Source organism: Pristis pectinata, chromosome 19, assembly GCF_009764475.1.
Source record: "Pristis pectinata isolate sPriPec2 chromosome 19, sPriPec2.1.pri, whole genome shotgun sequence".
NCBI classification, from domain to species: domain Eukaryota; kingdom Metazoa; phylum Chordata; class Chondrichthyes; order Rhinopristiformes; family Pristidae; genus Pristis; species Pristis pectinata.
Genome location: NC_067423.1, coordinates 39,349,195 through 39,363,818, shown reverse-complemented (window position 1 = coordinate 39,363,818; position 14,624 = coordinate 39,349,195). Strand labels below are relative to the sequence as shown.

At 47.1% G+C, this 14,624-nt stretch overlaps 1 protein-coding gene across 1 annotated transcript in view; it reads left to right on the top strand.

Annotated features, from left to right (window-relative positions):
- bcat1 (branched chain amino-acid transaminase 1, cytosolic) overlaps positions 1-14,624 on the top strand; it is a 77,568-nt gene that overhangs the window by 35,741 nt on the left and 27,203 nt on the right. Inside the window, exons 4-7 of the mRNA XM_052034319.1 lie at positions 596-706; positions 4,060-4,179; positions 8,717-8,880; positions 13,440-13,582. Of these exons, the coding sequence (XP_051890279.1) occupies positions 596-706; positions 4,060-4,179; positions 8,717-8,880; positions 13,440-13,582 (538 nt within the window). The remainder of the gene's footprint in view (positions 1-595; positions 707-4,059; positions 4,180-8,716; positions 8,881-13,439; positions 13,583-14,624) is intronic.

Here is a 14,624-nt window from a genome sequence, read left to right as displayed (position 1 = left end):
CAAGTGGCCTCTGAACATTGAATGAACATTGAATTCTCCCACTTTATGTAATCCCCACCCCCCGCACCCCCCCCCCAACCATGCCTCTTCTTTTCTTCCCTCTCCTAGCCTCTCTTTTTTCTACCTCCCTTTATTCCTCCTTACCTTTGACCCATCCCCCGGTGGATCTGCTCTCCCCTCCTCCCCCGCACCTGCCTATCACTGTCTCTTACCTGCATCTACCTATCGCCACCCTGTGCCCACCCTGCCTCCCCTCTTTTGTCCACCTATCACTGCTCTGCTCTTCCCCCCAATATATCGGGGTTTCCCCTTTTCCTATCTTCAGTCCTGAAGAAGGGTCCTGACCCGAAACATTGACCGGTTGCTTTTCTCCGCGGATGCTGCCTGGCCTGCTGAGTTCCCCCAGCATCATCGTGTTTTTCGTCTAGATTCCAGCATCTGCAGCCCTTTGTTTCTCCGGCCTCTTTCTATGTTGTAAAAGAATGTGAATTATGTGTACACCTGTAAAAACAACTTTTCTTGATCACTTGTCCTTAAAATCCACTGAAAATGTTGTACTGGTCGGATTCTTATTTCATCCGGCGTTTCCCCACAGCTGTTTGAGGGGCTGAAAGCATTCCGAGGAGTGGACAACAAGATTCGGCTGTTCCGCCCTATGCTGAACATGGACCGGATGCTGAGATCTACCATCAGGGCCGCTCTGCCTGTGAGTACACGGACAGGTCTGTGAGCGGTTACCCGTTGATTATTTCAGTGCAGGTCGTAACAGCTCCTTATAATTCTGTGCATTTTCTTCTCTGAAGCAATGCCAGCTCCAGAGACGGAGCAGTTTTGTTAATCGGTGCATGTTGATCCGTCATAAAGCAATATATGACGGATACAGACCCTTCGGCCCAACCAGTCCGTGCCCACCCAGCTAGTCCCAATTTCCTGCGTTCGGCCCATATCCCTCCAGGCCCCGCCCCTCCGTGTACCTATTCAAGTGCTTCTTAAATGATACTATTGTACCTGCCTCACCCACTTCCTCTGGCAGCTCATTCCATATACTCACCACCCTCTGCGTGAAAAAGTTGCCCCTCGGGTCCCTTTTAAATCTTTCCCCTCTCACCCTAAATCTGTGCTCCCAAGTTTTGGACTCCCCTACCCTGGGTAAAAGACTGTTACCTCTCATAATTTTTTGAAGGTCCCCCTTCATTCTCCTATGTTCCAAGGAACAGAGATCTCGCCTGGCCAATCTCTCCTTATAACTCAGGCCCTCTAATCCTGGCAACATCCTCGTAAATCTTTTCTGCACTCTTTCCAGTTTACCCACATCTTTCCTGTAAGAGGGTAACCCAAACTGTACACGGTGCTCCAAGAGTGGCCTCACCAACAACTTGTACAACTGCACCACAATGTCCCAACTCCTGTACTCAATACCCTGACTGATGAAGGCCAGTGTGATAAATGCCTTTTTCATCACTCTGTCTTCCTGTGATGCCACCTTCGGTGAACTATGCATTTGTACTCCTAGGTCCCTCTGTTCCATTACACTCCCTAGCGCCCTACCATTCACAGTACAAGTCCTACACTGGTTTGACTTTCCAAAGTGCATCACCTCACACTTATCTACATTGAACTCCATTTGCCTCACCTCGACCCACTTCCCTAACTGATCAAGATCCCCCTGTAATCTACAATAACCTTTTTCACTATGAACAACACCTCCTAATTTCCTAATTTCATGCTAGCACAGAGACTTCCCATTTCATCTCTGATTGGATATCAGCAACAGAAGGAAGACCTCGTGCCTTTGGACTAGCCCATCATTCATTGAGTTGTAGAGAGACACAGAGCGGAAACAGATGCTTCACCCGATCCTATGTATGCCAACCATCAACCTTCCATTATATTAGAATATAGAACAGTACAGCACAGGAACAGGCCCTTCGGCCCACGATGTTGCGCGGAACTAATTAAGTTAATGACACCTAATTAAACTCATCCCTTCTGCCTGTGCATGGCAGGTGACCGTTTCGCAGAACACCTGCGCTCCGTCCGTAACCGCGATCTGCATCTCCCCATTGCCAGTCACTTCAACTCCCCCTCCCACACTATCACTGATATGTCGGTCCTCGTCCGCCTCCACTACCAGGAGAATTCCAAGCGCAAGCTGGAGGAACAGCACCTCATTTTCCATCTTGGAACCTTACAACCTAACGGCATGAACGTTGAATTCTCCCACTTTAGGTAATCCCCACTCCCCCTTCCCCACAAACCCCCCCACCATGCTTCTTCTCTTTTTCCATTTACTAGCTCTTTTTTTCCCTCTCTCTCCTTACCTGTGACCCATCCCCCGGTGGATCTGCTCTCCCCTCCTCCCCTGCACCTGCCCATCACTATCTCTTACCTGCATCTACCTATCACCACCCTGTGCCCACCCCACCTCCTCTTTTTTGTCCACCCATCACTGCTCTGCTTTTCCCCCCTATATATTGAGCTTCCCCTTTTCCTATCTTCAGTCCTGAGGAAGGGTCCTGACTCGAAATGTTGACCGCCTGCTTTTCTCCACGGATGCTGCCCGGCCTGCTGAGTTCCTCCAGCGTCATCGTGTTTTTCATCTCGATTCCAGCATCTGCAGTCCTTTGTTTCTCATGGTCCACATCCCTCCATTTTCTGCACATTCATGTATCTATCTAAGAGCCTCCCAAACCCCTCTATTGTACCCGCCTCCACCAGCACCCCTGGCAGCACATTCCAGGCACCCACCGCTCTGTGTAAGAAAACTTGCTCCACACACCTCCTTTGAACTTTCCCCCTCTCACCTTAAATGCATGCCCTCTGGTATTAGACATTTCAAACCTGGGAAAAAGATACTGGCTGCCTACTCTGTCTGTGCCTTTCATAATTTTACAAACTTCTATCTGGTCTCCTCTCAGCCTCCGTCGCTCCCAAGTTTGTCCAACCTCTCCTTAGAGCTCATACCCTCTAATTCAGCCCTTTATTCTCTCCACATTCTCAATACTCTTCCCAGATTCTACTACTCACTTCCACACTAGGGGCGTTTTACAGCGGTCAATTAATCCAACAATCTGCTCATCTTTGGGACGTGGGAGGAAGCTGGAACAGCCGGGGGGGGGGGGGGGGGGGGGGCGGAAGCCGACGCTGTGACAGGGAAAACATTTCAACTCCAGCAACAAACAAAACCGCTGGAGGAACTCAGCGGGTCGAGCAGCATCTGTGGGAGGAAAGGAACTGTCAGTGTTTCAGGTCGAAACCCTGCACCGGGATTCGGATGCAGTCCCACAGATGCTGCTTGACCCGCTGAGTTCCTCCAGCAGATTGTTCGTTGCTCCAGATTCCACCATCTGTAGCCTCTTGTGCCTCCATGTTTAAACTCCACGCAGAGAGCACCGGAGGTCAGGATCGAACCAGGGTCTCTGATGCTGTGAGGCTACTGTGCTGCCTATTAGGCCTGAATCATAGCTCCATTTGCTTGCCCACGTTCCACATCCCTTGATGTGTCCTCACTCCCAGTTATGAATGTTCCAATTGTTCCCCAACTTCCACCACCTTTTGGGATGGAATCCCAGATCTCAACCTTATGTTATAAAATACATTATGATTTCACTTCTAAGAGACCTGCCCCTAAACTTGAGGTTGTGTTCTGGATTCGTCAGCAAAGGAAATAATTTTCTCTATTCTATCAGATGGTTCTGTTATTCTATGCACCTCGATTAGCTTGCCTCTACCCTTGAGATCTGAGCTTAGAACATACAACACAGAAACTGCCAAACTTATCTAAAGTTCAAATTCCTGCATGCTCCCGTTATGGGCCTGAGATCTTGAAATAATGTGTTTATTTAGAAGACCCATTTATTAAGTGTGCTCCTGCAGTTTTATAGGAGCCTCACCCACAGCATTCTTGCTTTGAAGCAATCTTTAGTAAGAATGCCTCTGCTTCTGTGAATGATGTTTATTGAGTGCTGGTATTTTCTGCAGCTGGTCAACCAGTTTATATGGTTCTTCTTTCCCGGTTCAGGGGGATTGTTGTGAATAAGTAAATCTCTTTTTCCCCAGACTTTTGATCGGACTGAGCTGTTGGAATGCATCAAAAAGCTGGTGGAGCTGGAAAAAGAATGGGTACCTTACTCCAAGGATGAGAGTCTCTACATTCGCCCAACTTTTATAGGGACCGAGGTGGGAATTTCTGGTCACGTGTGTGCGTGTGTGTGCTTGTGTGTGCGGGTGCACACATATGTGAATGCATGTATATGTGTTTCTGTGTGTGCGCGCACGTGTGTGTGTCTATGTTTGTGTGTGTTTCTGCACCTTGTGTATGTGTGTATGCACACCAGATGTATATGTTTGTCTGTGTGCGTGTTCAGGTGTGTGTCTGTGTGCATGCACGTTATTGTGTGTCTGTGTGCATGCACATGCTTAGACGTACACATATGCATCTGCATTTGTGTACACGTGCATGTGTTTGATGTGGTTTGCGTCTTCCCTGGACTGCTCTGGAGTCTCCCAGACCCTGCAGTGGGCAACCCTGAGGGAAGTAGTAAAGATATCAACATCAGGACGCGTGTTCCTCATTTCCTTTCGCTACTTTCACTTCTTATAAACATACGGGCAGTGGTGGTACAGTGAAAGACATTTGTTTGATTGACAGTCAAGGGTCACCCAATCCCCCCCCAAACACTCCTGATTAAAAGTGCAACAGTTTTTATCAATAAGGAGATTGTTCAAACTTAATCACATAGTTTAGATTTCCAATTACCAATTAGCAGTGCCACCCAAATGTGGGTGTGTCCGATGACCAATAGCCAGTACATTGGGGCTGGAGGTTCTGTACTGAAAGCACAAGTCAATGTGCAGGTGACATTGTCCCTGTATTTGCAGTGTAGCTACATGCTTTGGCTGCATGATCTTTTCTTTAATTTGTTCATGGGATGTGTACATCACTGACAATGCCAGCATTTGTTGCCCATCCCTGATTGCCCCTGAACTTAGGAGGAAGTGAAGAGTCAACTGTATTGGTGGGTCTGGAGTCACGTTTGACCAGGCTGGAGAAGGGTGGCAGATTTCCTTCCCTGAAGTATACAATTGAACCAGTTTGTTTTTACAACAACAGTAAAACTCTGATGATCTGACATTTGGAACTCCTATTGATACTGGTTTATTACTGTCACTTGTACCAAGGTACAGTGAAAAACTTGTCTTGCATACTGATCGTACAGGTCAATTCATTACACAGTGCAGTTACATTGAGTCAGTACAGAGTGCATTGAGGTAGTACAGGTAAAAGCAATAACAGTATAAGGTGTCACAGCTATAGAGAAAGTGCAGTGCAATAAGGTGCAAGGTCACAACAAGGTAGATCGTGAGGTCAGAGTCCATCTCGTCGTATAAGGGAACTGTTCAATAGTCTTATCACAGTGGGATAGAAGCAGTCCTTAAGCCTGGTGGTACGTGCCCTCAGGCTCCTGTATCTTCGACCTGATAGAAGAGGAGAGAAGAGAGAATGACCCGGGTGGGTGGGGTCTTTGATTATGCTGGCTGCTTCACCAAGGCAGCGAGAGGTAAAGACAGAGTCCATGGAGGGGAGGCTGGTTTCCGTGACGTGCTGGGCCGTGTCCTGTTGCAACACAAGGGACTGCAGATGCTGGAACCTGGAGCAAAAATAAATAAATAAACTGCTGGGTTAAGCACCAACTGTGGAGGCGAAGGGATGGTCAACGTTTTGGGTCGAGACCCTGGATCAGGACTGAGAGCAGACAGGGAAGATAGTATATAGAAATGCGAGGGAAGGGTGAGACAGAGGCTGGTGAGTGATAGGGGGAATCAGATGGAGGTGGCGGGGGGGTGGTGGCGATCGACAGATGGAACCAGGTGGGGGAGGGTAACAAGTCTGGAGTAGGGAAAAGTGAACAAAGGGAGAGAGATCCTGTGTGAAGTCGTGAGAGTGGGAGAGGAACACTGGAGGAGTGGGTTACCTGAAACAGGAAAATTCAATGTTGATACCATTAGATTGTGGACTACCCAAGCAGGACATTGGTAATTGGTTTATTATTGACACATGTACCGAGGTTTTGCATGCCATCCATACCGAGGTTTTGCATGCCATCCATACCGAGGTTTTGCATGCCATCCATACTGAGGTTTTGCATGCCATCCATACAGATCATTTCACAACATCAGTCCATCGAGGTAGTACGAGGGAAAAACAACAATGGGATCCAGAATGTAGTGTTACACTTACAGAGAAAGTGCAGTGCAGGCAGACAATAAGGTGCAAGGCCACGATGAGGTAGATTGTGAGGGCAAGAATCCATCATCCATCTTTTTGTACAAGAAGTCCATTTAATAGTCTTATAACCGTGGGTATTAAAAGGACCTCTTGTTCGATAAGATGAACTCATGACCTTAAAGATCCTGGTGGTACGTGCTTTCAGGCTTTTGTATCTCCAGCCTGATGGGAGGGGGAAGAAGAGAGAATGTTCTAGGCGGGAGGGGTCTTTGATAATGTTGGCTGCTTTTCCGAGGCAGCGAGAAATGTAGACAGAGTCCATGGAGAGGATGCTGGTTTCCGTGATGTGCTGAGTCGTGCCCACAACTCTCTGCAGTTTCTTGTGGTCTTAGGCAGAGCAGTTGTTATACCAAGCCGTGATGTATCCTGGTAGGATACTTTCTAATGTGCATCTGTAAAAATTGGTGAGGGTCAACGGGGGGACATGCTGAATTTCCCTTGCCTTCTGAGGAAGTAGAGGCGCTGGTGAGCTTTCTTGGCTGTGGTGTCTACGTGGTTGGACCAGGATAGAGTATTGGTGATGTTCACTCCTAGGAACTTGAAGCTCTCAGATCATCTCCACCTCAACACCTGTCTCACTAATGTTATTCAGAAGTTGTTTGTGCATCTGTGTAGTGGGTGTGTGTGAGAGAGAAGATAGAGGGGGAGAAGGTATGTGATTAACTGTCTGCTTGCTGAGGGGGTAGATATATAAGCCCTAAAGTGACACCTAAGCTAAGATGCAATAGTGCTGTGTGTGGGCAGCTGGTGCACCATACCTATGTATCGAGATAGATGTAGCTTCCGATTGGCCTGGGTAGGTGATTGAGTGACAGTTGGTGTTTGCCAGCTGATCGATCAGATGAAGACTGAGCCCCAGAAGATGCTGGAGTGCCTCCTGCTGCTGGTTTGGAAGGACATGGATCAGCAGTGTTCCATCTATGTCGGCTGCAGGACACAGGCTGAATGGGTAAAGGAGGAGCACTCCCCTAAAGTCGACGTGGAGAAACTGTTCAAGCTTAATCACTGGTCCAGTATTCCAAAGACTGGAGAGTTTGGATAGACAAAGTTAGGCCGGTGATTTCTATCACGTTCTGTCCGACCTGATTGCTTGCCCCTCTTCTGGGGTTACATATGTGTCCGTGTGTCCCTGGAGGAGGAGCGTGCGATATCCACGGTTACATTGGAGGACTTCCGGGACCGGTGGGTGCCACAGGGGCTTGAGTGCGTTCTGGATAAGGTTGATCAACTGTGCTGTAATTTGAAGGGGTTGACTTTTAAGTTGTGTGAATGGCATTACATTGAAGTAATATAATAATGTGATGGTGACTGGATTAATAAAGGGAAAAAAATCGTGTTATTGTAGACCTAAAGGGACTCAACTTCCAGAAGTCCCTTGTGTTTAACCATCTTTCCATCATTAGGGGATTACATTTTGGGAGGGATGTAGGCTGCTAATATTGTGTGTGGGGCAGGCCTTTTGCTGCCTGCCATTGGACCGAGTGTTCATTCCTCCATGTAATGTCCATGCGGAATAGGCCAAATGTCCTTAATTATCCCCCCAGAGGATTCCCAGGATTTCTGCGGGCAGCTGATTGAACGGGAAGGTTTTGTTGCTCGGCTTGGCATTGAAGCAGGGATCCTGAGCCTGATGTCTTACTTACAATTCTGTTTCCCTGCCTTTAAGCCTCACTTTTCCACCGGCTCTGCCTGATGCGTTTTCACCGTGCCCCTCGCACAGTAATCTGTAGGAAGCCAACGGATTTCCTGCCCCGTTGGCAGTGGTGATCCACGGGGAGCAACTGATCCACTTTGGTAGATTTATCGCAGGGCTGTCGAGTCTGGCTTAGCCCCCTGACCTCTCAATGCACTGCCTCCTCAGTCTTTTCTCTCGCCCCCTGCAATCCAAATCCAATGTGAACTGAGCGCTGAAATTAAATGAAGAAAGCACACACAGGCTTTCAAATGCTACAGCAACATACAGCACAGAAATAGGCCCTTACGGCCTACCTCATCCACACGGATTTTGATGCCTGTCAACCCTAATCCCTGTTGCTCACATTAGCCCTGTGTTCCCCTGCACTTCTCCTATACCTGTCCAAACTCCTTTTAAGCATTGTTATTGTTATCTGCCTCCACCACTTTCACTGGCAGCTCGTTCCAGACATTCACCACCCTCTGTGTGATAAACTTACCCCTCGGATACCCTTTGCATTTCTCCCCTCTCACCTTAAGCCTGTGCCCTCTAGCTTTAGACTCCCCTGCCCTGGGAAAAAGATTCTGACTCTTTGTCCTATCGATGTCCTCTGGGTCATAGCAGCCCCATGGAGAATGAACCCCAATTTCCTGCGGGATCGGCATCGGGGAAGGGAGGAATAACGAAGCTGCTGTCCAGGGTGAGATTTGTCCAGCTTAGCTGTTGATTTACCTTCTGATTTTACCCCGAAGCCTTCCATTGGTGTGAAGAAGGCCACCAAGGCCTTGCTCTACGTGATCCTTTGTCCGGTCGGTCCTTACTTCGGCACGGAAATCTTTAACGACGTGTCCCTGTGGGCGAACCCGAAGTACGTTCGAGCCTGGAGAGGAGGAACGGGTGACTGCAAACTCGGAGGGTGCGTAAGTCAGCTCAAGACCAGTCAGAGCACAGGGCGGGCTTTGATCCCGGCGCCCCTCACGTGCCAAGTGCAGCGCCGGGGTGTGGAAATCCTGGCAGCTAAATGGGCGCACAGCAAGATCCCACCCACAGCGATGCGAGGTTGACCCTGCTTGGGAATGGGCGTTGGCCAGGAACTCGGGAGAACCCCTCCCCCCCCGGCATTCCTCGCAGGATCTTCACACGAGGGAAGCAAATGGGGTGAGGTCTCAGTTTAATGCATCAGTCAGAAGACGGCATTTCAGACAGTGCAGAGCTCCCTCTGTGGGGTCTTCGCCTGTCGAAGCGCAGTTGGAATGAACAACGTCCAGGCCACCCAGCTCCACCTGAGGTCCTTGTGTTATTTAGCTGCATTTGTAGCTTTGTCCTTTGAGAAGTGCTCTTTCAGGAGATGGGGAAGGTTGAATCCTCCTTATGGTCTAGATGTGTTTAGTTGCTGCTCATCAGAGAGAGTGAAAATGGGCAGCATCCGGGAAGGAAACAGTGCCCTTGGGGCGGATGCAACAGATGGTTACTGGGGCTGTAAAGGTTAAATGATCCAGACAGGTTTCCTTCCCTTTGATGTGGAAGGTTAGGCATTGATCTAATTAGGAAGCTGATGATGATTAAGGGATTTGATAGTTGAAACTAAGGAGAACTGCAGATGCTGGAAACCTGAAACAGAAACAAGATACTCAGAAGGTCAGGCAGCATCGATGGAGAGGGAAACAAGGTCAGCCTGCTGAACTGTGTTCCTCTCTCCATGGATGCTGCCTGACCTGCTGAGTGCTTCAGGCACTTTCTGTTTTGTTGAAGAAAGTGTAGGGTGGGTGGCAGCAAACTGTTGAGGAAGGCCAAGGTCTTAAAAATAGAGCTAGGCTTCTTGGGTGGTGTCAGGCAGGGCTTACTCACACAAGGGGCAGTGGAAGTCTGGAGCGCTATCTCGCTGAAGATGAGTGGAAAATTTTTGAAAATGAGGTGGATTATTTTGGTGAGATTGAGATGCCAAAGGTTAAGGAATCAAGGCAGAAGTCGTGTTCAGGCCTGGCCCAAGTACTATCCATCTGAAGGGTTCAAGGGGTTGAATCTCCTAACCCTATTTCTGTCTAAGAACTTCCAGCATTCCGTCAGTGTTGGGGTACAAGGGAACACAGCAACTGCTTGGAAGGACAAAGAGACAGGAAACGTGAGAGGAAGGCCAGTGTGTCCCACTGAGAGAGGGGCAGAGAGGATGAGAGATCATTGTGGAGAGCAAGATAGAAAGGCATGAGGGGGAGAGAAAGAGAGAGTGTGTGTGAGTTTTGTATGTAGTGTGAATGTGTGGGTGTGTGTTTTTGTGTATGTTTGTGTGAGTCCATGTGAGTGTTAGTGTGTGTTTGTGTGAGTGAGTGTGTGGGTGTGAGTGTGTGTTTGTGTGTGTGTTTGTGTATGTTTGTGTGAGTCTGTGTGTGTGAGTATGTGTGAGTATGTGTTTGTGTGAGTGTGTGTGTGTGTGTGAGTCCATGTGTGTTTGTGTGAGTCAGTGTGTATGAGTGTGTGTATGTTTTATGTGTATATGTGTGTGTGCTTGTGTGTGAGAGAGAAAGAGAGCAAGAGACAGGAGAAAGAGACGCAGGAAAATATCTTTCACCACATGCAGCATGTGGTAAACTAGACTGACCTCAGCTTGGCAACTGCCAAATAATAAACCCCTCTACCATGCTCAAAGATCTACTGCGCGTTCCTCAATCCTGATACAGCAGACATTTCATAAAGCTAGGAGGAGCTTTCCCATCGACTGTGGAAAAACTTCCTAATAATGTGAGCTTATATATGCAAATACTACTTAATGAGCTCTGCTCCTTTGTTGTGTGGTATTCCTAATGGGCTAATGATCATGAGATGTGGTGTGGAGCCAGACAGTGGCACCATTGTTACAGGGGTGTGGAGAGGTTATACGTTAGAGCGGGGTTCTGCACAAAGGAGCAGTTGACAACTTTGAATCAAGATAATAAATTATTTTGTACGATCATTTCAAATTTCAACACCTTTGGAAATGTGAATATTGCCTTCATTACTGTGACACTTGCCAAATTTGAAAAGTTAATTGCAACCCCTCAATAGCCTTAATTCTTTTATTGGACATCCTCTACCCCATTAATTACCTACAGGAAAACAGTACCTTGCCTTTCAGAATCAATGATGATTTTTTGACTGGTTTAGGTAAGTTTTGATTCCATTTCATTCAGTCACTCACCCACGTCTCAGAAGAACTACTGATGCTGAGTGGGAGAAATTATTAAGTGAGACAGTAGAGCCATATAGAGATTGAACATGGAAACAGGCCCTTCAGCCCATCAAATTCATGCCAACCATCAATCACATTAATCCCATTTTATTCTCCCCACATTCCCATCAACTTCCCCCAGATTCTATCACTCACCTGCACTTTCGGGTCCACTTACAGTGGTCAATTAACCAACCAACCCGCAAGTCTTGGATGTGGGAGAAAACTGGAGCCCTTGGAGGAAACCCACACAGGTCACAGGAAAATGTGCAAACTCCACACAGACAGCACCGGAGGTCAGGATTGAACCCCGGTCTCCGGCGCTGTGAGGCAACAGCTCTGCCTGCTGCACCACTGCAGCACCCTGAGGTGGGGGGTGGGGGGAGAGAAAGAGAGAGCAATTCTGAATAAGGATGAGAGAATGCAGGAAACAAGCACAACTTGCTTGCAATTCTTCAGTTAATGGACTGGAAACTTTATTAATAGTCACAAGAAAAATAAGATCTCAGTGTATCTTCTCAACTGAAGTGCACGCAAAATGCAATCACTCCCTTGCGATTCACTAGGAATAACAGATTGGACTGATGAACTTAAATAAGACTTAAACCCAGCTCTATATATAATTCCAGTGAAGACACTATGGAACGCTGCGTTAACCCTGGGGAGATCACAACTGGGGTGAAGCAGACTATTTGATCTTGCTGTTTCAAAATAATATTCAGTTGTTGGAGAGGTTGTAGTAAAAGGCTAGACATGTTAATGACAGAGTGACATTTGCAGAAAGGTTGTCCATTCTGAGTCCTTATCTCTTGAAAAGTGAGATAAGGTATAATTGAGATGTTTAAAAATGCGGAAATTTTGACAAATCCAAGTTGCTCTTCTTGCTGCTGCAGAACTTAGGCATCAATATTTAAATAAAGAGCAACTTTATGCAACAGCATAATGTAATGTCAGACCTGGTTCTTTTTGAATCTGCGGGTTCTTTCAGGAGTCCAAGAATGAGTTGAAGACAACTTGGTGCTTCACAAAGTTTTATTGGAAAAGTTTCAAATAAAGAAACAGTCACAGAGCACGTTGGCACTAGCTTTACTACTAGGAGATGAGCTGAGGGAAAGGAACTAAAATGAGTCGGGCCGGGGGGAAGAGAGCAAGATGAGCAAGAGAGTAGAGGCAGGAGAGAGATAAGCAAGAGAGAGATTAACAAGAAACAACACCTTTTATACCTGAGATAAGGGGTACACTTTAGCTAACGATAGTCCAGTCAGGAAACCTATTAGATCCCTGTGGCAAAACTAACCAGTGAGAAAACACGTATTCACCCGATGGACAAACCAATAAGCTAGGAAGTGGCCATTCCTTGTGCAGCCACTTGAGGTGTATTAAACACTACATGTGTTAAAAAACTACTTAAAACAGTTGAATCCAACAGTAGGCAGGAGAGATTACTAGCACAGTCTGCGGGTCTCAGGAAGAAAGTCGACAGCTGTTAGTCAACAAGTGTTAGTCAACAGCGGTTAGTCAACATGATTGAGGGGGAAGAGGATGGCTGATTTGAGGGCAGGGTGAAAAAACCGGTATTAGAATGGGAGCCGTATCTGGGGTACAAACATGGACACTGACCAAATTCAGTGTGATTCTAAAGGGACGGATGGACCGTCTCCTGCCTCAAAGGCTCACAGACTAGGGTGATATCCAGGTGGACGTGTGGTCCTCTCTACACTGGGTTCACTAACCAGGTGACTGCCGTTGTTGACTTTTCGCGGCTGCTTTACAGAACATTTCCTGCGCTCTGGACCTGAACAGCGAGAGGAAGCAGGTTCCCCCATAAGCAGCAACTGCTTCAACCCGGGGTCTTATTTTAACACAACGTTTGATGTAGACATAGAAATACAGCATGGAAATAGGCCCCTTGGTCCACCAAGTCCGATTGACCCTCTATCATCCAGTTTCACGAATCCCATTTTATTTGCACTGCATTCCCACCAACTTCCCCCAGATTCTACCACTCACCTACATATCAGGGGCAATTTACAGCGACCTACTAAGCCACACGTCCGTGGGATGTGGGAGGAAACTGGAGCACCTAGAGGAAGCCCATGTGGTCACAGGGAGAATGTTGCAAACTCCACACAGACAGCACCCGAGATCAGAATTGAACCTGGGTCTCTGTGGAGCTGTGAGACACCAGCACTGCCTGCTGTGCCACCCTGTCGTTAGACAGCAACTTTAAAAAGTAAAACCTGGTTGTAACTCCTTATTCTTTCTTGGTTTAGAAATTACGGAGGTTGTCTGTATGCACAATCTGAAGCTATGAAGGCAGGTTGTCAACAAGTGTTATGGCTCTATGAAGATGATGAGAAGATAACTGAAGCAGGAACAATGAATCTCTTTCTTTATTGGATCAATGAGCATGGAGGTACGGTGATGCAAAAGCTGAGCTTCACTCTTGTTGTGTTACTTATGTTTGTATTTTCTAATGAAGTGGCTGAACGTCTATTGTAAGAATTCCATTTTTATAGTCTCTTTCAAAGGCTCAGAATATCCCAATGTGTTCCATTGCCAAAACCGTCAAATCCCTGTTGTAATGTGGGAAATGCAGGAACATATTTGCACAGACCAAGATGCAGAAACAACAGTGGTACAATGACCAGGGAGACTGTTTCATTGATGTTACTGAAGAGGAAATACAGCTCATTAGGCTCGGGACAATTCTCCTGCTTTTCATGGGATAGCGCATTTGGCGTTTTGGGTCCACAGCAGAGCGGCGCTACGGATTAATGTTTGCACTGAGTTTGCACATGCTCCCTGTGACCCTGTGTGCTTTCCCCTGGGTGCTCTGGTTTCCTCCCACATCCCAAAATTACATTGGTAGGTTGACTGGTTGCCTGGTGTAGGTGGGTGTGAGGAGAATCGGGCAGAGTTAATGGATACGTGAGAGAGAATAGGTTGCAAGAAGATAAATGGGGAATGGGATTGGTCTGAGAGCTGGCATAGACTTCATGAGCGGAACGGCCTCCGGTATAATGGGAAAGTATGGGGAATGCCAGTTTTCTATGCCTACTAAATGAATCTTATAAACCTATTGGTATCATACATATATTTCAGCACACAATCTCACTATTGTACACAAAAAGATAAGTAACATTGCCCACAGAAGAACAGGTTTTGTTTTTATATTTGTGTGCGGTTAAGACAGCAAATGAGTTTTCAAGAAAACTTTGGTAAACTTGCTCCACAAAGTCTCCTGCTGTCTGGAGTCTATGCTTCATTGGTCAAATGCTGAGCAGTGTTGAAGGGGAAGTATCAACATGGAAACTGGCAATGGTAAATGTTGGCACAAAAATATTGTGATAAGAGGGGATAGGGCTGGTGTACAAAAAGCACATCCTACAAAAAATATTTATCCTGTAAGAATATAAGCAGTCAAAGCGGGAGTAAATCACTCGTGCCTGCCCTGC